Below are 25,129 nucleotides of genomic sequence, written 5' to 3' on the forward strand. Positions count from 1 at the left end.
GAACGGGGGTATTTCACTCCCTTTGGGCTGCCAGCCTCAATCCCAACCCCCCTTCACCGTTAGTTGGGATAAAACAAGGCAAATTTCAAATATAATAGTTTTTGTTTTGTTTTGTTTTGTTTTGTTTTGTTTTGTTTTGTTTTGTTTTGTTTTGTTTTGTTTTGTTTTGTTTTGTTTTGTTTTGTTTTGTTTTGTTTTGTTTTGTTTTGTTTTGTTTTGTTTTGTTTTGTTTTGTTTTGTTTTGTTTTGTTTTGTTTTGTTTTGTTTGACGAACCAACCAACAATAAACATAACCTTAGTTATTTTTGTAAATTATGATACGGGTAGGAGGCTTCAGCATAATCACATTACATATTGACACAATGTAAATGTTCATCAATTTTATCAAAGTAAGTCACAGTTATTCATTGCAAACTGTTTCATACACTTCTTTATTAGTCTAAGTATCGCAGATGAAATATTCATCAATTTAATAAAACAATCTTTAGCATATTTATTCCTCTATCCCAGTGAAAATTGTATCCTATGAGTCCCAAAAAAAAATTGAACATTTAAAATAATTCATTTTGGCCAAACTAGTCAAACTATAGTATTTTGTTTTGGTATTTTTTAAACAATAACTGCTCTTTAAATTATTTTTCATTCATGGTGGTCAATGTATATACCAAATTAAGTAGAAACCTTTAAGTTGTTTTTACTCACAAATTTATGTGGACTCTCCCAATACGAGCGAAAAATTAGGAATTTTAGAAAATGATGTTTTAGACTAACGCCATAGTGGCTTCCACTTCCCCCTGACAGCAAGGCACCTGGCTAATTCCAACAAGGACTCTTTCTGTGGGGAATCTCGATCTTCTCCTCGTGTCTGCGTGGGTTTCTATAAGCTTCCTTGGAGCATATAAAATTGCCCAGACATGTGACTGAACGAGTGAATGGTTGTATGTCTTTTTATTCATAAATACTGTCTATCTAACTGAGATATATCACATATTCTCCCTGCGATTGACTGGCAAACTGTGCAAGGTGAACCATACCCCCGCCCAATGATAGCTGGGACAGATAGATGATATAGATATTCAGTATAGATATTCAATGAATGAATGAGTGAGTGAATGTTACAGGCTTAGCTTTTATTCTTGTACCTCCTGTACCTCTCACCCTGCACCCATGGTTGTGGGGAGGCCGGCGCCAATCCCAGCGGTCATTGGTCAAGGGGTTCCCCCCGGATCAATCACAAGGCCACATATAGAGACAAACAACTATTCGCTTGCACTCACATTCTGGCCAATTCAACCCCTCCTTCAGCCCCTCCAGTTAGCCAACAGGATATTTCTGGGCTGCGGGAGGAAACTCGAGCACCTTGAGGAAACTCACACAGAACACAACACCGGAATCGAACCAAGGACCATCTTGCTCTTTGGAGGAAGCTCTAACCCCGGCACCACTGTGACGCTCGCTCTTTTTTCTGGAATTCTCAAAAATAAACTTTGCTTTAGAATGAAGTACTTGACCTTTCCAAAGAAAAAAAAAACAATGTTAACAAATTAAAATGGCTAGTGTAGAGGCGTCAAATCAGCGACATCGCTGCGTGACGGCTGACTTCTAGTCAGATCCTGGTCCCCGTTGACGCATTTTATTCAATGAAATCGGAGCCTGGCAACGGTGACTCAAGAATGGGTTAAGAATAGCCTCCCACCCGGCTTCAGTAATGAGGTGTCTGAAGATACAACAGGAAACGGAAGGACTTTTCCCGGGAGTAAACACACCCTCCACCCTCCTTCAAACGGCCTCACTCCACCTTCCCTCCTTGCTCTCCTTGACATCTTTGTTCATCTCCAGTTCAGACCCAACATTTCCCGCCCCCTTTTTCTTTTTCTTGGCTCCGTGTCCCTATCAGTCCAACATCGTCGGTCCTTATCTTCAGAAAAAAACGACTTGCCGAGCCCGAGAGTTAATGACAAGAAAGTATTCGTTCTCTTTTCTTTGAGTTTCTTTGTGAAACCATACAGAGGTAATAACAGGTTTACCCCTGAGTAATGACGTGGCGGGATCGCACGGCTGCATGAACGCCATTACAGACAAACAGAATGCCTCTCGGCCTCTGCTGCCGACTTTTCCTTCATTCTCCCCAGACTCCTGAGAATAATATCCTCCTCTCAAGAGCCTTATAGATTGCTTTCAGCAACACTGGAGACATTTTTTTATTATACCTGGCAGTTAAATCGCTTTTGAAATAAATAAATAAATTAATAAATAAATAACGACCAGTCAAGTGCATATAATTATTCCATGAAGTGCCCGGGAACAAATATACGTATGTACAGTACAAGCAACGTCGCCTAGCAACTGTACAAGGCCGTCGAGTGACAATTTCAAGTTCTGCCGGGGATTCTGAACTTCATGCACGTCAAACACTGTCGCTTCTCTGGAGCGAGGCAGGTTTGATGTGAGGAGCAAATAGCTGGATGTCCGTGACGATATATCTACCCAAAATGAAATGGTCCCCAACACTTTGCTGTTAAGAAATACAACTTGATCTCCAACGGCAATTAATTAGCAGAATGTAATTTACTTTTTGATTTATTTTTTGTTAAACTGCAATCTCCCCAGTCTACTGCATCTGGTACTTCTGGGGCGGAGGACCCAAATTGTTTGTCTTGGGGGATTTCATCATATGAACACACATTGCTGGTAAATCAAGCCAAAATGTTTTAATCTAGAAATCGCACGATTTGGTAATCCGCATCCCGAATTTATGAGGATGAAAAAAAGAATGGCAAGACTGATTCATTCAAAAAGAACAAAGTCATGTAGGCACAAAATTCTCCAATTCTCTGCATTACGATGCATTACTAACTGCAGAATTACCTTGGTTATATGCTTGCCAATTGAGAAAATGCTGACGGTACTTTTCTAACCCATAAAGTTATTAATGGGGTGTTTTACTTTTCGTTCTGGCTGGGGCTGAAGATGAGTAGATAACTCGTGATGTTGATTAATGGAAATAGAAAAGCCAGACCAGAATTAAAACATTAATTAATTTATTCATTCATTCATTCATTGTCTATGTCGCTTATCCTGCACGCAGTGTCCTAAGGGAGGCTGCAGCCTATCCCAGCTGCCATCAGGTGAGAGATGAGGGTCACCGTTGACGGGTCGCCAGTCCATCACAGGGCCATGTAAAATAAACATATAACCATTCACCCTCTCATTCAAATGTCAAATATAGAACTGCAACCATTCACACTCTTATTCACATGCCTTTAGGGTCTCCAAGGAAACTCCTTTTTTTGGACTCTGGGAGGAAACCATAGAACCTGGAGAAATCCTCACAGACACAGGGGAGAACATGCAAACTCCGCTCAGAATGGCCCCGTCTGTCAGAATCAAACCAGGGACCCTGGAGCGTAAACCACCCTGATGCCGTGCCATCAACAAAAATATGTAAAAAGATACCTGCTAATTTGATCATCTTTACTGTGCTGAAGAAATAATATTTGCTGCATGAGAATATGAACTGATTTCATGCAGAGTCACGAATCAGACTCCAGTTATGACCTTGGCCATTACAAAACATGTCTGTTAGTACGGAGGGTTAAAACCAAGTATCTTTGTTGGCTCATCTTTTTGAGCCATTAGGAAAGAGATTTTCCTGTTGTGCTATAATCTAGGCAATGCCCCTTTAGCTCATATGGACAAATCTGGTTTTAAAGTTCAATATTAGCATGCAAGACGTTGGGAAACACTATTGTCGCTTTGAAAGCTCCGTCCGCTGATTATATCCAGAATTTTGAACTCAGAAGCAGGGAGTTGATTACACACTGTACCCCCATTTTATAGTGCACAATATATTGTAATTTACAATATCATACAATTCATTTGATTTCATATTCTTGCCTCAGTTTGAGCTTTTTAAAGATGAGTAAAGTTCTGGCTGTACTTTGTTTACTTTCATTTTCCAAGGAGAGAGGCAACACTGCTAGTTTAATAGCCTTGCATAATATTTGATTACTCAACAACTGTGTGAGCAAAGCAAGTCTCACCAGGTCATCTACAAGATTCAGTGACTGCCCCGATGACAAGAACTGGATGGATGTTCCTTGCATAACTTGGCTGATCGTTTCCAAATCTGTCCGCTATTATGTAACAATGACAAGATTCATTACATCTTGTAAAAATACAACGTAATACGTTACTCTTTGTGAAATCATTTTGTTGCAACTAGACATTTGGCCCCTAATCTGATTGGCTTTTTTCAGTTCTCACAGACTGTAGGAGTTTCTGGTATATAACTGCTCCGATTGGGGTTGGGTCTCGGGTTTTGGGCGTCGGTTCTGGTTTATATGGTTCGTTATTGGTACGAGTGACTTGTCTTGCAGCATCTTGGTTGAATGGAGTTGTTGCGCTATCGTGTGCGCTGTTATTTGTAAGTCGTTTGGGAAACAAAGGTAGGATTTCCAGGGACTCACCTGAGTGGTAGCTCTGAATTGTAAAAATTTGTAGGATTAAAAAGTCACAGGTAATGCCATTTTTAATTGGTTCCCATTTATTTTCTATTGTCTTTAACTGGGTTTGAAGTCGAGCAAAGGATAAATGTGGTTTTCGATCCGTGACACGCAAAATAATAATTGGGAACTTAACCAGTAAGTAAGTATTACCAGAAAATGTACTTCTAATATGTCCCATGTCTGGTCCCTGGCATCGAATTACTGCCCTACAATGCTGCCAAAGAAAGCATTAACCAAACTCCCCTTTTCAGAGGGAATCATCTCAGTGAAGACGAGGGCTCACAGAAGCGTGTTATGGGTGGTGGATCTTCCCGGTCGGTTTTGAGGGTGTGTGTAGGTTGATCTGTCTTGGGATGGAGCTCAATACCCTGTATGTTGGAAACATTTTTGAGAAAGGAAATTCCACTCCAGATTTTTTCGAGGATTGAACAGGACCTGGATGACTGAGAACCTCCGCTGACATGTCCCAGCTGTCATTGGGCAAAAGGTGTATATATCGATATACAACCATTCACTCCTGTTTATATATCTGGGCAATTTAAGATCTCCAATGAACCTTCTGCATGATTCTGCATGACCGTTGGAAGAAACGGGAGGACCCCCATACAGATACAGGAATGACGTGCAACCAAACAGAAACGAACCAGGGACCTTCTTGCTGTGAGGCAGAAATGTTGTGTCACACAAACACTCCACATGGATCCACATGGTACCACATGGATCTCCATAATTTTATCTGACTCCACCATTACACCATTGTTTATTTTTTTCTCCTATTGTATCTTGGGGTTTATTTTTTTAGAAATTTACTAGTACTTGAGAATGAGATAGATAATGCTGGCTCAAATTTTTTTTCAGTAATTATGAAGGGGGGTTGTCATGTGACCCCCCCCCCTTTGCTTTACCAGGTCTTACCTAAGCATCCACAAAAATGGTGAGAGCTCACAATAACTTGTTTTGATAGTCACATCGTCCCTGAAATGACACGCCAGTTTGAGCAAGAGGAGAAACCGAACTCTTGATCTATGTGTTCCTTCCCCAAAATAATCTGACAGTCCTGCAGGCTACGCAGCTTATTCATTAGTTCATTCTGGATCAGCTGTATCTGCAGCAACACTCAACCTTGCATCTAGCTCTAGAGACACGGGTCGTTGGTCACAAACTGCTACTGAATACATCCTTCACCCTGAGGCTAAAGAAATCTTTATTTGTAAGACTAAAATATCCATGCTGATGAATTCTTCCTTTGGACCCTCTTCATCTGGCTATTGATTTAATCAAGGATTAGTCAGTGTGTACATTTCTTCATAATATATCTAAAAGCCCAGTGTCCGAGTCCAACCGGGGACCATTTTCCTGTGAGGCTTAAACACTAACCACCTTGTCGCCCTGAGAATATGTCATACATGCAAATAGATTTTGGAGGTGCCTTTGAGGGAAGCTTGCCAAGTGGTTGTTTTGATTGGTTTTTTTTTTTGGCACAAGAATATTTGTAGTATTGGAAGTAATTGATAGTACATTAGTAGTAATCAACAAAAATGGCAGTATATATTTTTCTTCTCAATGAGAGTTGTATTTTATCAGATATAGTTAGGTAGGTTATCTCTTCTTGGGAAAGCCCAAAACATCCCCAGGCTAGATGGGATATATAATTCATCCAGCACGTTCTGAGAGAACAGCCTTGAATACTTCAGCTTATACTTTTTGAGACAAAGGAGCATTTGCTCTTTGCTGAGTTTCCCCTGATGTCTGCGCTTCTCACCCAACTTCTAAGGCTAAGCTCAGTCAGGAAACTCGTTTCAGGCACTTGTACCTAAGACATCCAAGATTTGGAACATAAATATACCAGGAGACCAGGAGCTTTGTATTCTGACTTTGCACCTTCTTCATCACAACAAACTGATGCGGCTCCAACTTTGCAGGAGATGTCACATTGATCCATCTGCCCAATTAACTCCGTTCTACCCTTAATCACCAGTAAGACAACATAGAAATCCAATTCCTTCTCTTTTGAGCAGGACTGCATGGATACAGTACTTGTATGCTTATGGACAAACTTGTAGTCAAACACGCCAATCCATGCTGAATACCATTTTAGATCAAACAAGCCAGTTCTCCATGTTACAGCCCTCCAGTGTTTTCCTGTTGTCGTCCACATGACATTGAAGTCCCCCCGCAGAACCACTGAGTCACCAAGAAGTACTACATCCAGGACACCCCTAAGCGATTACAAGAAGGCTGTGTATTCTGACGGACTGTTTGTCGCAGAGATGCAAACAATCATCAGAGAAACATCTGTCTCTTCCAAGGTAATCACAAGGAGCTGACCTTCACCTTCAGCTGGGGAAGCCCCAACAAACTGGCACTCAGCCAAGGACCTGTGAATTTGCGAACGTCTGCCCGATGCCTTTCACCCTGAGCAACTCCAGCCAGAAGGAGAGCCCTAACCCTCTCCAGCAGTTTATCTCCAAAACAAAATGCATGAATGAAGGAGAATCCAGCAATTTTGAAGAAAGGTGTGTACTTAGTCACATTCAGTTATACAGACAGAGTATCCATCCATCCATCCATCCATTGTCCGCTGCTTGTCCTGCACTCAGTGTCTCGGAGGATGCTGGAGCCACCCTAGCTGTCATTGGGCAAGAGGCAGAGTACACCCTGGACTGGTCACCAATCAATCACATGACCTAATTTATAGACAGACAACCATTCACACACTCATTCACGGCAATTTTTCCCATTTTTTTCCAATTAACCTGCTGCTGGTTTTTGGACTATGGGACCACACAGACCATGCAAACTCCACACGGAAAGGGCCCCTTTTTGGAATTGAACCGGAGTCTGTTGTGCTGTGAGGCCGAAGCGCTATCCATTGTGCCAGAGAGACTAACAGCAGCAAAATTTGACCATAATGCATGACTCATCATGGATGAACCATGTGCGACCACTTAGCAGCATGGGGTTCAGCTTCATGCACAACAACACTTCAACAGGCTGGGAGAAGGGAATTGCACCAGTAACATTCAATTTCAATGCGACAGCTCTAGACCAGCTGAGACTCGCCATCCCTACTTTCAGCTTGTACCTCTTGCAACTCCTGTCAAAGAGGGGACATTCTTCATTCCAAAAACAGTTTGCCACGCCAAAGGCTGGCCAATGCAAGTGTCCACATCTGTCCGACACAGAGGTGGACACTTGCATGGGCTAAATAATACTAAATTATGTGTTTTGACCGTAAGCAGCAATATGTTATTGCAGTATACAACTGTGGCAGCCACACCCATTCAGAGTGATGCTCTTCTGAGAACCAAATTTATTTTTCATTGAAATTAATATAAATCCTATTGATCAGTTCTCCAGCCCGAAACACATACATCTTTAAAACGTTGTTAACAAAATCACCCCTTCAACCACATCAGCCACCAGCATGCATCTTTGTTCTTTAGGATAGTGCAGATGGTAGTGATTGGCAAGATCAGTAACACAAACACCACTCTCATGTTTAGCTTTCAATTCTTTCTTCAGATCTACTGTAATACACCCAGGCTTCTTTACACTACTATTTCTTGGCACTGATGAGTGCTAATGTAATGCACAAAAAAAGCATATTAAGAGGAGAACGCATCGATGAACAATGTAGAAAAACACTGAGTATAATCAACAACAAGCGCCGTGCTACAACACCGCACCACAGCCCACGAGTTTGTTTGTTTGTGTGTTTGTGCACAAACACACAAACACAAAAGGGCTTGTTCAAAAAATCTGTTTGTGGGACTATTTGTTCATGATTTGTGGGCCGAGGTTAGAATGTATCTTCTTTTGAACTGAAAGATTAATCATATTTTGGCTCACATATATTTTAACAATATATTGGAATCCACAGCATCAGTGGTAAATTAAGTTAAAATATCAAATTTACCCCTTCAATCTCTATATCTCTACCAGAGTGTATTAACCAACTTGAAATAACATGCCATAGGGTTTAAAACCAGTCAGAAATTTCTCCTACTTTGATATGGATTATGTGCCACTGCAATCCTTCAGTTATATTAAAGATACCAAACATATATCTTCTGTTGTGTTGACCCATATTCCCGTCTTTCTATTAGCTCAAGGTTATGTGTAATTCAAAATCAGAACAAATATCCTTTCTGCTTGTACAGCTATTGTTATATATTTTTGCTCATTTTCCTTCCACAATATTCCATACACGGTACGTTATTTTCAAGAAATAACCACTTCCTGTCATCCTTCCCTTTCCTTGTTATCCCACAATTGCAGATCGCGCTCATGTCTGGATTGTACTGCTTGAAAAAAATTGGCCGAAAGTATCGATCACAAGCATAAAGCTTTCTCCTGTTATACTGAAGAATTGGCATCGTTAGTTATTGTTTATCAATGAACACCCTGGGGACTCCTGACTAGTCCCTAGGGCCTACCATGGTAACTGACTAGACTGTGGAATTAAAATCATTCCCCTGTGACCTCAGTCTAGCTGAATGACCCCAGTTCTTCAAGTTCTAGATACTATTTTAAATATGGCATTAATCAATAATGCTATGATGGCCATTTTTTTCATGTTTACATTCAAGCTATTTTAATATTTTCTCTTTGGTTTCCCCCATTCCTGCTTAAAAATTGCCTGCAAAGAAAACTCAAAATGTATTAATCATCCGTAATCAATCTCAAAAATATCTGACTGATTCAGAGCACTATTTTTAACTTTGCCAAGATTTACACATTTTCTCCATACCCTCTGACATATTTAATATCCACAATTAATCGTCCTCCTAAATAATCCCCACACCGCTCCTGCCCTTAATTCCCGATGAGCTGTCCAACAATAACTAATTGCCTGACCTATACGCCCCTCTGACATGAACCTCCTTACAAGAGGTCTTGACACATGGCTGGTGTTCAAAAATGGAAATTAATAAAAGTGATGATCAGTCATTAAGCTGAAAACAAGGTCGCTGTCACAGCCGCACCCAGGGGATTCTACTGTAAATCTTGACATTTACAGCATATTTATTGACTCTAATATACTTTCAACTGTTTCTTCCGCCAACACTAAACTGAAATCAGGACTGAGGTGGTGCGGGATGTGATACACATAGTTAAACCAAAAAAAAAAAAAATTGCTAGTATTTTAAACATGTGCAGCCTAACCACTTTGGTAAACTAAAGCCTCCCCACTGTTTTAAATTAAGCCTTGCAAACCCAAAAGGCCGTAAAAATTAAGTATATGGCACAGAAAATGTGTTATCACATGGGGAAAACTTACACACACACACACACACACACACTGCCATGCATGCACACACACATTTATGCACGCATGTATATGTTGTGATGTGATGCCATATAAGTGAGTTGAAGAGGAGAGATGATCGTGACAGCCTGAAACATAGTAAAAAGTCAAGCTGTCATTACATATGGGTAGTAATGTCAAGATAGTCAAGATAAAAAAAACGCAAAATAGGGTAAGAAAAGAAAAGAAAAGAAAAGAAAAGAAAAGAAAAGAAAAGAAAAGAAAAGAAAAGAAAAGAAAAGAAAAGGTGGAATAATCATAGTTCAAAGAAAAATCTGAAAAAGCAGTATCAACTACACAGTTTGAAGCCACCAAATACAAAAAAGATGCTGCTGTAATTTCTTGACCCAAATGATAAAACGATCATACAAATGAAGCTCTTGCGTCGATGGATGTGAAGATGAAGTTGTGGAAGCAGTGAGTTTCCTCACATTATGCTTGCAGGCACATATTCTTCTTCATTCACTGAAATTCCTGCCTCTAATGGGTGATGAAAATTTAATGAATATGAAAGCCCGTGCAATAATGCAGCTCTTTCTCTTCCTTCTCCTCCTCTTCCTCCCTGCTCCACCTACAGCACCAGCCATCCCGCACAGGATGCACACATGCATCAGTCCGCCACGCTATAAAACATGTCACGCATTCCTGCACCACATCAGGGGAATCACTGCGAGCAGATTTATTTTTATTTTGAAAAAAAAGTGTTATTATAAAGAATATGGACCACAGTGTGTTGAAGAGTAACACCATCATCACTGGCTACGTTGTGTGAAATTGATTTCTGGAGCAGTGCAGACAAAGGAAAAAAGCGCTTCTACAATGGGATCGGCCGAACCTCTATGCTGCCAGAGCATTATTTTCCGTTTTTACCAGGCCGCGGACGAACAGATGATGTCACGTTCAACTTCAAAATATATTAGAACAGATGGCACACTATCAGTTTCACAGTCTCGTTCTCGGTGTGTGTAGATCCTCCCCATTTCAGTGCATACATCATCATATCATCATGCCCAGAATGTTCTGTATAACCTCCTGGGAGTTGTTTTGTTTTGTTTTTTGTTTTTTTTTCTGTATGAATGACAGCTGCCCGATGTCTATAAAATCTTGAAGAATGACACCTGTTTTTTAAGATCCCTTTCTAACATCCTAAATGGAAAGAACTGCGTGGAAAGGCTAGGCTAGGAGACGTTCACATGAGGAGACCTCATTCGGAAAAGCTCCTTCTACCCCTGCATGATCAGTTGCGAATCTCCATATGCAAATAGCATTATTAATATTCCGTTCTATTTGAAAATAGAAACCGAAAGCGCTGGCATCAGGAGGACACCCCTCTGTCTCCACGGACCTCTGGATGGCTCAGCAGAATCCCTTTTATTTTTGAGATTCATCAGCATGGAAGCGAAAAACAAACAAGGCGCTGCAGTGAAAATATTGATCTTCACTGAGAACATTACTGTTACCTAAAGTTTGGTGACTGGGATTTCTCATTGATGTGTCAGCAGCAAAATAACATAAATAATTTATAACACAAATGAGATTTTCCACCATAATATGCTATATTATTTGTTTATTCGTCTGTTTCAACTATCTAGCAACTATCAGGAACAGGTTGCAGTTTAACCTTCGCTGGTTTGTGAAGCTGATTTGCTGTTCGGACCAGTCCTCCAGGGTTCAAAGGTCAGCACTGACCAAAATCTTACACAGTTCAGTGAATTGTCTCTTCTAAGTGCGCAATTTGAATTTAAAGCGGGCTTCTTCGAAACCTTTGAATCTAAAGTGTGGATTAATTCTTATAATTCCAGTACCGTGAACACCGCCCTTTGATGAAAGCTGAAACTAGGCATTAGTTGACAGGTTTGTTGTTCCTTTCTGAAACACGCCGTAGTAAAGCTTGGAATGCAAAGTGGGGGTCTAAACTCAATCTGAAGACATTTCTATTCTAGCTTTCACTTCCTTTATATAATTCATAGTGCTCTGTAATGAAAGGCGCAGTACACGTTGCACACACATTCTTTATTTATTCAATGTATATTGATACATATGTTGATAGAAACATGCAGGTAGGACAAAGGAATTTTTGGGTGAAATCATACGTAATCCTGCGTTACAGCCTAGGTTTCCATAGAACAACCCTCACCTGACGTCGCTGTCATTCTATCTACATGAAACATGCGTCTTGGGGAGATGATCCTGAGAAGAACAGAATGGGAAGTGCACGTAGAGCTCTGAGGCCCCCGGGGAGGGTAAAGAGTATAAAAACAGAATCTAACACAAACACCTCTGACCAATATTAGGGGACAAATATGGACGCAGCAGCCCAAAACAAAAACAAAAAAACGGTAAGAGTAGGATATGCGGTGAAAATTTCAGAGACGTTATATGATTAACAGGCTATTGCATTCTCTTCCCCCCCCTCCAAAAAAAAACTCATCCCTTCTTCCGGCTAGCGGCGGAGCAACACGGCACTAACTAGGATTTCTCATCGCGTTTCTTCTTCTGGAACTTCCTGAACTGAGACTGGATGGCGACAGCCGCCTTCTCAGTCTCTGGGTTCTCCATGTCGATGTCGAAGTCTTCCGGGACGTTCGTCTTGGATGCATCTGGAAGAGGGAAAAGGGAAACGACCGGCATGAGACAGTGGTAGATAATCATACGAACCTCTACGGTCATGGGAGACAACCCATCGATCCGATGATGGGGTCACTGCAGACATAACCGATACAGTGGAACCTTGACTTACGAGTTTTCCAAAGTACGAGCCCACGCTCAGTCGATATTTTTGGCTTTGCGATACGAGATCTGGGCTCTGAGCGAGTGGGATGAGCGTTTGACACCGACGTTGTCAATGGAGTAGCATTTAAAAACAGCCCGCCGCTCGATAACCCAGCAAAAATCATCAGAAAATATCAGGAGTGTATTTTTTTTGTCTTGGAGAAGTTGTTGTTGGTAGGATACTGTGACAGCTTGTGAGAAAGCGCGACACATTTACAGGGATCTGGTGCAGCGGATGGTGGGAACTCCAATGGCCGTGGCAGTAGAAGTCATTCAAAGCCGGGGTGGTTTGATAATTTTAAAAAGACGACCTGCAATCACTCCGTTGCTAAATTAAGTTTAGCAATGAAATGTAGCATAGTGTGCAAGCTAAATTTAGCAATACACTGTAGCATTAATTGTGAAGTGAAATACTTAATGAAATTGGTTGATTTCTTTACATTCTCTTTGCTTAAGTCAGTAAGATAAGTAAATCAATAAATCCCATCAGGTGGTGTTGCTCTTTTACTGTAAAGCAGAAGTGAGCAGATGTCCTGCATGATAAGATGTATCATCAATAACCGAGGAGGGGGATGTTGAAGCTGCGACAGAACTTGCGTTTTTGCCTCGACCGTGCCGAGCCATAATCTACAAAAATGGATGAAAAACACGTTCTCCCGTATTTGACTCCTTGGCTAAAGGCTGTTACACTCTGCGAAGCCTGAGAATAAAAGATGCATGACAGACTCCGTGGGGACGAGGGGGTGGCGGTGAAGTATGGAAAATAGAAGAGGAGATGAGGCGACTCATGTATTGACGACGCAGCTAATTCCCCGTCTCCCTCGGGGCTAAGCTTCACGATGTCTTTCTTGGCGTTCCGGGAAGAATCACTAAATGCTGTGTCAAGTCAGGCTTTGCATCCTGCATTAATTGATATTGGATTTTTCCGACACTCTAATTCCTACTGTTTTTACCTCAGCACCATTGCACTTGGCCCTCCGCTGCTTAGACAGCACACACATTAGACATAATCTTTGTGGATGGCTAAAAAAACAACATATAAAACCTTGTAGATTAACTCAGCCAATACAGACATTTACATCACATACTTATATTGTGTCTTGCAGCAAACTTGGTGGGATACCACTTGATAATATAATATAATATAATATAATATAATATAATATAATATAATATAATATAATATAATATAATATAATATAATATAATATAATATAATATGATATAATATAATATAGGCAACATTGTTAGTGCTTCTGTCTCATAGCACAAAGGACCCTGGTTCGATAGCTTGTGTTCTCCTTTTTGATGCATTTTATGCAGAAAGGTCAAAGAGGACGTCTTTTAATGAGGCACATTTTACTTCACTTTCATCATCTATCGACACTTGCTTGGTCACTTTTTCTCTTCAACCATCAGTGACTGGATGTAGAAGCCTACAAACTCATTTTCATTTATAAGATATCACATAAAATATCTATAGCACTTTGTAATCCATTACAGGTTTTCATTAGTTTTATAGTACTGGTGAAAATCTCAATTTTTATTTCCACTCAGGAGGAGGTATATGCTGTTTTCTGTTGGTGGTGTAAGTTGCAAGTGCCAGTGGGTGGTAAAAGCCAGAATCTAAATCTCTCTCCTGCATCTTTCCAACTTTATCGACGTTGTAAATCGACAGAGATCACGAGTGATGCAATGAGACTATTCTTTTTTGGCCGTCTTTTAAGATCTCTGTACAACAGAAGCATGGCGAAAAAAAACTCAGCCATATTGATTTTACTGCTTAAAACCAGTTGAGCCCCGAGAGGGAGATTTCTGGAAGCGCGAGACTGAACACATAAAGAAGGACTTTGAGACCTTGAACCAGGAGAAGAGGGGAAAAAAAAAGTATTTTGAATCTTGGCATAAATATTTCATCACAATGACTGTTTTTTTTTTTGTTTTCAGTTTTTTTGTCTTAACATGACAGGAAAGTCAAATTCATAAATAAGGGACGCTTGCTTTGACGCTCCAAATCTCAGAGATTTTGGAAATCTCAATGATTGCCAGAAACCCAACATTTCCCATATCAAGCAAGCATTTGCCGACAGTGCCGAGGAAACACCGCATTTTAACTTGACAGAAATCTTGGACAGATCCAAGCTCAATGTGGGCGACCTTCTGCCTTGATCAGCCAGCGTAGAGGAGGAGCAAAAGACAAGAACAGAGAGATAGAAAAGAAGAGAGTGATAGAGATTAAGGGGAGTATGATGGTGAGGAAGGATATGTAGAAATGATCCCTTACTAATAATAACAATAACAATGATAGTTATATGGCAATAGCTGAAATGATACAATAAAATTTTTAGAATTAAAGAATTAGCAATGGTGGTCAAGCCATTCGCAGCTTTGACATTGCTTTTTCATTCAGACAATGTTTTTTCGGATTGTGACCGGTACACGAGGACATGGCTAGTTTCAATGGAGAATAATGCAGAAACCGTAAACCCACCATAATGTTTAGTAGAATTTGCACACATTCTTACTACACTATAAATTCATTCTCATCAAAAGCTGAAGAGGCTGTAACTGTTACCTGAAATGCAAGACTAGTATGACTAGTATAATGTCTTGACTTCCATTGAAAAAAATTATAATTGCAAACAAATCTATCATTAAATTGCGATTGACGAGTGGAAACCATTACATAAGCAAGAGGATGAGGACTCAAAGTTTCTATCAAAGTATTTCTTTTTGAAGAAATAGTTTTTATCATTTACTGATATTACCCCATAAAAACATTCAGCAACATATGTTTCATTTTGAAAGACATTTGGATGTAAAAACAAAATGTAAGTTAAACATAATAGAATAGAGCAGAATAGGATAAAATACAATACAATACAACGTTCCTTTATCATCCAAAAATGAGGAAATTCCATTCAATCCAAATGAGAAGTACTTTGTCAAACTGAAGAAATGAGAAAAAAATCTTCCCTATACTAATCATGCAGGAGAATAATATACGACATTTTTTAGAACTGCTAGCTTGTTTAGCCATCAAATACAATTGGCGGCGAGAGCACACAATAAATTAGTTTTCCAATTAATTGGTTTTCAATCAGGAAGCATTTACTAATTTTGCTTTGCAAAGCTAAAGCTCTAAACCAACTTGATGCATCAAACTATTGGACAGACTGACCTCCGTGTTTAATATCTTAAAAGTTAACATGCTGGGTAAAAGCAATTTCATTTCCCCCCCTGAGTTGAGTCTTTGAATGTATGAATTTAATAAAAGAGGCAAAAAGAAGTATCCCAATGAGTGCATTAGGCGTGTCATCAATGGGAGCAGCTCTGTGTGTGTGTGTGTGTGTGTGTGTGTGTGTGTGTGTGTGTGTGTACCCTTTGCAGTGCTGGTGCTGAAAAAGGATCCTTCCTCAAAAAATAAATTACAAAAAAAACAGAACCCTTTTAGTGTATGTGCATCCGTGTTTAAAAGTCAAGAAAAATACCACTGACCCCCAGAGGGCTTGAAACATCAGAGGGGAACTAAAATGGTAAAGAGACCAAAGCGATCGAACCACATGAAGGGCCAGTTCTGCATTTCAGGGGACTTATCGACGTCCACTTTGTTTTCAGGGCTTCTGCGTAAGCTGCTTAGACTGAACTGGCTTTTGGACAAAAGAAAAACCAAAAGTAGTTTGCTGTTGTGCTTATTTAAAAATGTTTTCGAAATGTTGCACATTTGCTAACATGTTGCGGTACAGAGGACAGCTTATCAAGGCTGTGGATGAGCGTGGAGAAGCTAATTTAAAAAGGTGCATGGAAAAATTAGGTCGACTCCACTTTTAGGCCTGTTCTAATTATAAAATGATGACTTTCATCTGTGAGGTGAGCTATGTTGAAATTGCTCCAGTGCCGACTCAAAACAACGGTGGGGAGGTACATTCACTTCATGTCTCGGGACATGTTCCACCAATCGCAGAATATACTTTAATAAGCCGGGGTTGGTGAGCTGTTGCAGTGGCTCTTTGGTTCACCAAACATATGACAAAAATATGGGTCATCTGACAAGTCAACAATGTGACCGATGATGACTAATGATGATGATGGAGTTTTTAAAGAACTCAAGGAAGTCCTTAAACCAGTGACGAAAAATAGACAAAAAATCGTGTGTCGGAAGTACCTGGATTTTGCTCTTTTCATGTCTCCTTTCATGATCTCCTTGTTCTCCTGCCTGTTGTTATGAAAAGACAAAATCCCACCCAAGAGGACTTCTCCAGCATCATCTCCAGTTTTGTGCTGATATATCAAGAGATTCTAACATCTAGTCCAATCGCATCCAATCCCAAAGCCTACTAACATTCAGTGAAGTCATCATCATGTTGTAGAAACCAGACAAAGTTGAAGAGAGCTTCATTTTTTCAAATGAATTGATTCTTTAAAAGGGGAATCTGGTTCACATCTAGATGGATCGAGAACCTCTCTCTGTGAAAAACCACATGAATGGGACTTCTGCATTTGGCAGCAACATGTTGTTGTGTTGTCAACATGTTGTGATCAATGGTTTCTTAACTCTGATTGGTAGAAAGTTGGATCCTGGTTCCTCCTAGCATGTCGAAATGTTGTTGAACAAGACACTGAACCCCTAACTGCTCCCCTGATGCTGTACCTTAGCTGCCTTCTGCTCATGGTGCGTCCATGATGGGTTAAATGCAGAGGGCAAATTAGGCTGATGTTGTGCTCTATGTATACCTGAATGTGACAATAAAAAAATTCTTCTTCTTCTTTCTAATAATTCATCTATTAATTAACCCATCCCATCTGTCATTGGGCGAGAGGTGGGATTCAACCCCGATCTGTCACCAGTCGATCGCAAGGCCACAGATATTTAAAAAATAACTTTAATTCATTCATTATCTATAACTGCTTATCCTGCAGTCAGTGTTGTATAGTCAGAGCCTATCCCAGCTGTCACTGGGCAAAAGAAGGGGTTCACTTAGCAAGTTTTGCTTTTGGGATGTGGCGACAGTATGATCTGGGTTTTCCAGTAATACAATAATAAAACATTTTACAGGTATTTCTTCTCTGCCTCTGCATTTTTGGCCTGAGCCACCATCGCTTTGCAGTGTCCACTCGCCCATCCCATAACAACCACTTTAACACCCAATATAACTTCATTTAAATGATAACGTGAAGAATTAAATAAAGTACAAAATGACATGAACTGCTCTGTGCTGAGATTTCCAACACCGCAAAATGTTGACTATGACAAGGAAATGATCTAAGTTTATACCTTTTACTGACGTTGCTTTATATATAGTGGCGCATCAATTAAATCTATTCTGTCTGGATACAGATCATATCTGCTGGTCTGTTCATGTTTCTTTTAGTTTTTATAATTGACTGGATAGATCATCAATGACCAGGTAGTGAACAGGAAACCCAAATTCTAATGCATTTTTAGTTTTATCATAATACCACTTCATTTCTCAACTGTATTTTCATCAAAACAACAAGAAGAGAAGTGTTTATTTTTTTTTAATCAAATGTGAGAAACCACAATGGCTGCCCCTTTCCCCGCTCTAGAACTCAGCAACTCAATCTGAATTGCGCTTCTGAAGGTAAACACGACATGGCAGGGCAGAAAATGTTGGGTTTATTTGTGTGCGCTTGATAAATATTGAATCTCGCACAATCACAGCTACAAGGAGCGTTTCCTGGTATTTGCGTTATCAGGTAGAGGGAACCTTTCCGCATTGCTGATCCGTATCACACCTGTATCAAGCCACTTCCATATGCTTCCAATGAATATGAATAAATCTCTCCCCCGTCCTTGAGCCTTGCAAAGGGGTTGTCGGAATGGGCGAGAGTCAATAGTCAGTGTCGCTCCCTACTCGGCTTCCCACATGAAAAAAAAAAAGCCTCTCTTGCCACTGACAACTGTGTGTTGGAACAAAAAACACACTTCAGACTCAATTTTTTCCAGGAATCAAATTAATTGTCAAGGTCAGACAACAAAAGAGACTGCCTCTTTTTCCAAGCACATGTGCGTTCATGTGTGTTTGTGTATGTCCCCAGTGTCACCATGGTACTTTTCGACACTTTTGCTTTTCAATAGAGACCATAACTGCAGAGGTAATGAAAAATGAGGCTCCAACAGCAGCAGACGGGGAGGCTGGGTGTGGGAGGGGGGATGGACTATCATCTATCATTATCACATTTGATTGCCACTCATGAATAATGCTGCAAAATGATTATTTATCTTTTTATTTTTAAAGCAAGTGCAGTTTCAAACCGCCTTGAACACATGATGGAAGCAGCGCTGAGCAAATTAACTCTTTCAAATCATAAGAAGCTACATCAAATTATCCCTCGTGTTCCAGTTTTCATTTTGGTCTTTGCCCTGGTGGATTGGATATCCTTCTTTCCTTGATTTTTCTTGAACTTGAGCCATCCTATGTAGTGCTGCTACTGCAGTTTTGTTGCCAACTCCAAAATCCGACCATGAAGCACAAATTTGTTCAGCGTCATTGCTGGATTTGAATCTCCTCCTTTATTTCAGAATTGTGGTTATTTTACTTTCTCATAGAGCAATGTCTTAACCTATATTTTCGGTTATACCACAGTCCATGCAAAACTCCAAGTACTATGAAGTCCAGAAGATCACAATTATAAAGAAAGTTTCATATGAACACATTTAATTACAAGCAAAAGTGTTTTAATCAAGTTAGTAGGTGCAATGTTTTTAACTGTGATATGAAACTCTTACCTTCTGTGTATAATATCCTTGGCAACTTTCAAGAATTTGGTTGTAATGTAAATATATCTTTAACCTTTATCTTTATCTTTATCTTTACCTATAATGTCTTAAAACCCCAAACTGTTGAAAACACAAGGAACAAATAATAATTTGTTGGTTGACCGATCTTTATCAGCGAGCTCGATTTTTAAGGTAGACATGAGGTGGACGGTCCTCTGAAAAATGCAATTGTAATTTCTAAAGGATCTAAATTGACTGATACGGCAGTTAAACAAAAAAACATTCATTCGTTAATTTCTCACTCAAATACATTGATTCATTCCTCAAATCAAATCACAACTCCAAATAAATCTGTTTAGGTTGCCTATTCAATTTAATGCCAACTGCTCGGTCATTTTTATTGTTTTATTCTTATTGTTTCTGTATTTTATTTATACCTACGGTGTCCTTGAGTGTCAAGTAAGGCATCTTAAATAAAACATATACTAACAACAGCAACAACAATAATAACTAAGCATTATTATTATTATTATTATTATTATTATTATTATTGTTGTTGTTATTATCATCATTATTTTAACTGTTGTAACCATTTAGTGTCTAACCTATAACCATTTAGTCTCATTCACACATCATAAAGAGACAAACAACATTCCCTCTTACTGTGAGTTCGAAGTCCTAACAACATAGTCCTTTGATTCAAGTTTTTGTTTTCTTGAAATTTTATTCTTGATGGGTTAGTGATTCGCACCACATTCATGCCTGAATGCCAACACTTCACTGCAGGTTAGCTTGCCTTCTTTCAAAAGAGGCGATTCTAAAAAGAGTGCAGTAAATTTAAAAGACATCGTCCATCACTCTTGTTAGGCAGCAGCTCGCAATTAATCACAGCGGTGATTTAGTGGCGACGGCGCAGAATATTTCGTTGAAGCCTATATTTGCATTGTGGTAATGGGATTATTGATAGAAAGTGCAACAATAAATGTGATTTATCAGGCCATTGCCGCATGGAAATTGAATTTATTTCCCCCAGGACCGACCTGATAGACTTCGTCTATCAGTGATCAGCAGAGCAGCCATCAGACACTAATGGGTGACCCGGCATCGTCTTCTAAGGATCCTGTTACTCCACCTTGCTGAGTCATTCCGATGTACATTGGAATACACCGTACTTTTAGCAATTAACTTCGAGGTTGACCGAACGATTCTGAACTTTTCCACATTATGCCGCATTTTCCCCGCTCACGCGTGATGAGTCCGCACAGCGGGGGATCTAAATACTCGTCAGTGAGCTGCCACCTTACCGTGGTGGAGGGGTCTGCGTGTCCCAGTGATCCTGGGCGCTATGTTCTCGGGGGCTTTACGCTCCTGTAAGGGTCGCCCAATGTAAAGAGTTCCAAGGTGAGGGACAAGACAAAGCATGGCTCAGAAGACCCTAATGAAGAGCACAAACTTTGGACCTAGTTTTCCCTTGTCTGGACGCAGATCAGCGAGGGCCCCCCCCTGAGTCAGACCCAGGCGGGGCTCGATGTCGAGCACCTGCTGGCCGGGCCTTCATCCATGGGGCTCGGCCGGGTACAGCCCAAAGGATTGACATGGGTCCCTGTTCCCCTGGGCTCACCAACCCTAAGAAGGGCAAGGGGGTCGGGTGCAGTGTGAGCCAGGCAGTGGCCGGGATGGGGGACCTTGGTGGTCTGATGCTTGGCTGCAGAAACTGGTACCAAGAACATGGAAGGTCACCTTTCCGGCAGGGAAAGAGCCTGAGCAGGTGCGCGAGGCTGAGATTCCGACTAGATATAATCAGACTCACCTTGACGAACAGCATGTAGTCTGGAACCAGGCCTCTAAAGAGGGGCCGGTCTCTTTTATACTCTGGAAGCGCCCCCGGTGAGAAGTGCCGGGCAGGTGTGAGTATATTGATTGGCCCCCAACTTGGCGCCTGTACATTGGGGTTTAACCCGATGGATGATATTGTAGCCTCCCTCAGCCTTCAGGTGCCAGGACGGGTTCTGATTGTTGTTTGTGGTGATGCACCCGACAACAGTTCAGCTTACCCACCCTTGTTGGGGTCCCTAGAGGAACTGCTAGAGCAAACTCCTACCGGGGACTCCCTCATTCCACTGGGAGTCTTCAATGGTCACGTGGGCAACGCCAGCGCGACTTGGAAGGGATAGGGAGGAACGGCCCTAATCTGAACCCATGCAGGTGGACATCCGAGAGGAGACCACAGGGAAGACCCAGGACATGCTGGAGGGAATATGTCTCTAGGCTGGTCCAGGAACGCCTCGGGGTCCCTCGAGTGGAGCTGGACCATGAGGTGTCGGAGAGTGGGGTCTGGGTCTCACTGCTCCGGCTAATGCCCCCGCGACCCGATTCTTGATAAGTGGGGGAAGATGGATGGATGGATGGATGGATGGATGGATGGATGGATGGATGGATGGATGGATGGACTGAAAAACATCTGATCCATGCAGCGGTGACTTTGGCCGCCACGTCAACAACAACGTGACATGGCTTGTATCTGATGAGGTCTGACGGAAAGCCCCGAGGTCGTGGATTACATACGTGTGCGTGACTCCAATGGCAGCTGTCCGTCAACCCTTGTTATTGTCAATTTACAATATGTGATATGTGCCTTTTAAAGCTCACCATGCATATACGAGGCATTGTGTATCAATATCTGTGATGAGAATATTTATTTCGTTTTTGCTTTTTGTTTTTTTCACATCATTCAATCACAGAGGGAAAAGAGAAAGTCTGGATATAATATTATGTATAAGAAGAATAACTACAAAATACAAAAGTTCTTGTTTCAAAAATAAAAAGTTGCATAAATAAGTACATTAAATAATTAGGTGCATAAACTATATTTGATATTAATGTATGGCATGATAATAAATGATCTTCCTACCGCTTTATTTCTATGTCCAACTCAACTGTGCGATGACAATTTTCATTCATCATAATCTGTACTTTTCCAATGAGCTTCAAGCACAATACTTACCCGATGTTGAGAGAGATATTAATTATTAATCAATTAATTAATTAATTCTGTAAATTAAGGATTTTGGAAGTAATTAATCACAATAATCTTCAGTATTTGACACGAGAGAAAAATAAATTCAAGTTTGAGTGCAGGAAATACATCTGTGTCTCTTCAAGGTGACCTCCTTCCCTCCCCATCCATCTTCATCCCGCTGCTAGATCTGTCTTGCCGGACAGCAGTTGGTAATTCTCAACAGCTGAATCAACCTTAAGGGCCTATTGTAACCCCTGATCTTCTCCCCTGTAGAAGCGGGTGGTCGACAGTTCACAGCGATCCATTTCCACGGTGGATGGTCAATTTATCCGACGTGGACATATTGTTTCCGAGTTTGAACCCCAAAATGTGGTAGGTTGCTGACAGGCAACACTCTGCTATCTCGTATTTGTAACGCTATTATCTTCCACAGCAACGTAAGTAATAACAACCTGGATGCTAGTACAAAGTTGACAGAAAAGACCTACGTGCAAGTACAAAATTAATGTTACCCACCTGAGTGCTGTACAAAGCTAGCATATTACCAACCCGCAAGCTAGCTTGTATACGTTCAGCGTTGAGACGCTAACAGAAGATGAAGGTGCTCCTATAATTTGTAAAGTCCTCCTCACATTAAGTGGAAAGAACAGCATTTTTGTTTAGACTTCCATCTGGAAGTTTGTTATGTTTAAATTTCCCTTCAACAAATATATTTATCTGCCTGGTCTGTCATACTGTGCATTACTGTAAATCAGTGAAATCTGTCCCGGTGAACATAAAAAAAGTTTCATGGTGCAAAATTAAATGCAATTAAAATGCATTACTTTTCTAGGTGCGTTATCTTTTTCTTTAATTTTCTTTAATTAACTGAAATCAACATCCTTAAGTCTCAGGTCAACAAAACAGACAAATGTTATTTTCTCACCTTGTCCTCCAGACGTCTTGTTATTTCCAGCAGCTGCTCCAGATCCTTGTCTCTGTAAAGCGAAACAGAAAGAGTACATTTTTCCTTTTGCACCATTGGTTTTCATTGAAATGCACAAGATGGCAAAACAACAGCTGATCTGCGTCTCGTTGCTCTGAGCCCTCCACTGATTTAGCCTTCTCCTGGTGACTGTTGTGACATGTACTTTTGGTGAGGGAGCTGCCACTGGATTTTCTGGCATACTCTGCAACTTCTCACCCTACAGCAAGAATGCCAACGGATTCTTTTTCAATGTATGTAAGGCAGAGGACATCCTACAACTATGGCAGAAAAAAAATGACCCGGAGATATTTTGACCATCGGCGTTAGCTGTTAATCACGGCCTGGCGCATTCACATGATGGCGCTCAAATCAAACGGCTCCTGTTACAAGTGGCATTGATAGTAATACATTACATTTTTTACCTTAGTCATTTAGCAGACGCTTTTTATCCAAAGTGACTTACAAGAAGTGCAAATTCAGTCACCGAAGATTCGAAGTACCAGTAGTCGTAAGTCAGAAGTGACCACTCAACCAAATAGCCATCTAAGAACCATAAACATACATACATTCAATTCATGATTAATTTTTTTTGTTTTGTTTGGGGGGGAGGGGGAGAGGTTGAAGGCTAAGTGCAATTAGTAGGGTAGTGTTTGGTGAAGAGGTATGTTTTCAGCTCACGGCAAAAGATGTAGCACCGACCGCGCTACTCTGACCTTTTTTGGGAGTTCATTCCACCACCGAGGAGCCAAGACCGAGAAGAGCCGAGACAAGTTCGATCGGCAGCCAGGGGCTCTGACTGATGGGGCGGACGGTCGCCCAGAGGTGGCAGATCGGAGGGGACGGGTAGGGACAACATGTGGCTTGACTTAACAAATAAACTACATCAAATTACTCTATCTTTTTTAATGCGCTTATCCAAAACAACACTTTAAAGATGGTGGCATCATTTCATCTGACATCATATCTCCAAAGATCAAAATGCAGCTGGATCAAGTGATTACTTCACGATGTACCTGCCTTCACGTACATTGTGACAACTTAATCAGTGTAACACAGTCACGTTACACTTATTCTGCACTTATGCAACTGTTCAATGTTGACTAACAACATTGAACACTGAAAAGGACACAATGGGGTGTGAGGTTATTCACCAGCTAACCATCATGGCTATGTGGCCTTCACAATTGAATTTTTTATTTTTTTTCCCCTCCGTTTGCAATGGGGGGTGCAGAGATTACGCAGGTGGTGACAGCAAAAGGACTAGAGCGTTTTCAAGAGGAGGAGGCCACCGGTGCACTGTTGAGGAGCAGATTAGGAAAAACTATTCTTGGATGTGAATAATAACAGAGGTATACTGCTTTAGATATGCTTTAAGAAGGAATATCAGAACGGTAGAGAGAAGAAAGGGAATCAAGGATGGATGGAGGAAGGACAGAACGAAAGACCAGAAACGGCAAAGCATTTAGGCGATAACGGCAAGACATTTAACAGACAAAAAAATTAGAAAAAAAATACCTGACAATAGTAATTGTAAAACTACTGGGTTAAAACATATTGCGGTAGCCATGTTCGTTGTAGTTTTCGATCTCTGGAATTTTATGAGTTTTCATAAATTTTTTTGTATGTGTGTGGGCGAGTATATAGTTATTTTGATGTGCAACATGTGCAAAATTATTATGCTGTTATCTATCTATATAGGATTTATTGTGATTGTAAGTACATTGCAATTATCCTATCATTTTATTTTTTTAGAAGGGTTGAAAGGAGCCAAAATAAAGCTGTGCTACAGAAACTTCACTTGATTTATAGA

The 25,129-nt window shown here is 40.6% G+C and overlaps 1 protein-coding gene across 1 annotated transcript in view; it reads right to left on the minus strand.

Annotated features, from left to right (window-relative positions):
• Positions 1-11,819: 11,819 nt before the first annotated feature.
• LOC147224318 (calmodulin regulator protein PCP4-like) overlaps positions 11,820-25,129 on the minus strand; it is a 38,964-nt gene continuing 25,654 nt past the window's right edge. The window contains exons 2-3 of the mRNA XM_086164623.1: positions 23,278-23,329; positions 11,820-12,419 (exon numbers count right to left, since the gene is read on the minus strand). Of these exons, the coding sequence (XP_086020749.1) occupies positions 12,289-12,419; positions 23,278-23,329 (183 nt within the window). The 3' untranslated portion in view covers positions 11,820-12,288. The remainder of the gene's footprint in view (positions 12,420-23,277; positions 23,330-25,129) is intronic.

This window comes from Fistularia commersonii, chromosome 18 (genome assembly GCF_037954325.1).
Source record: "Fistularia commersonii isolate RoL2024-O1a breed Wild chromosome 18, RoL_Fcom_v1.0, whole genome shotgun sequence".
Taxonomy (NCBI): Eukaryota; Metazoa; Chordata; class Actinopteri; order Syngnathiformes; family Fistulariidae; genus Fistularia; species Fistularia commersonii.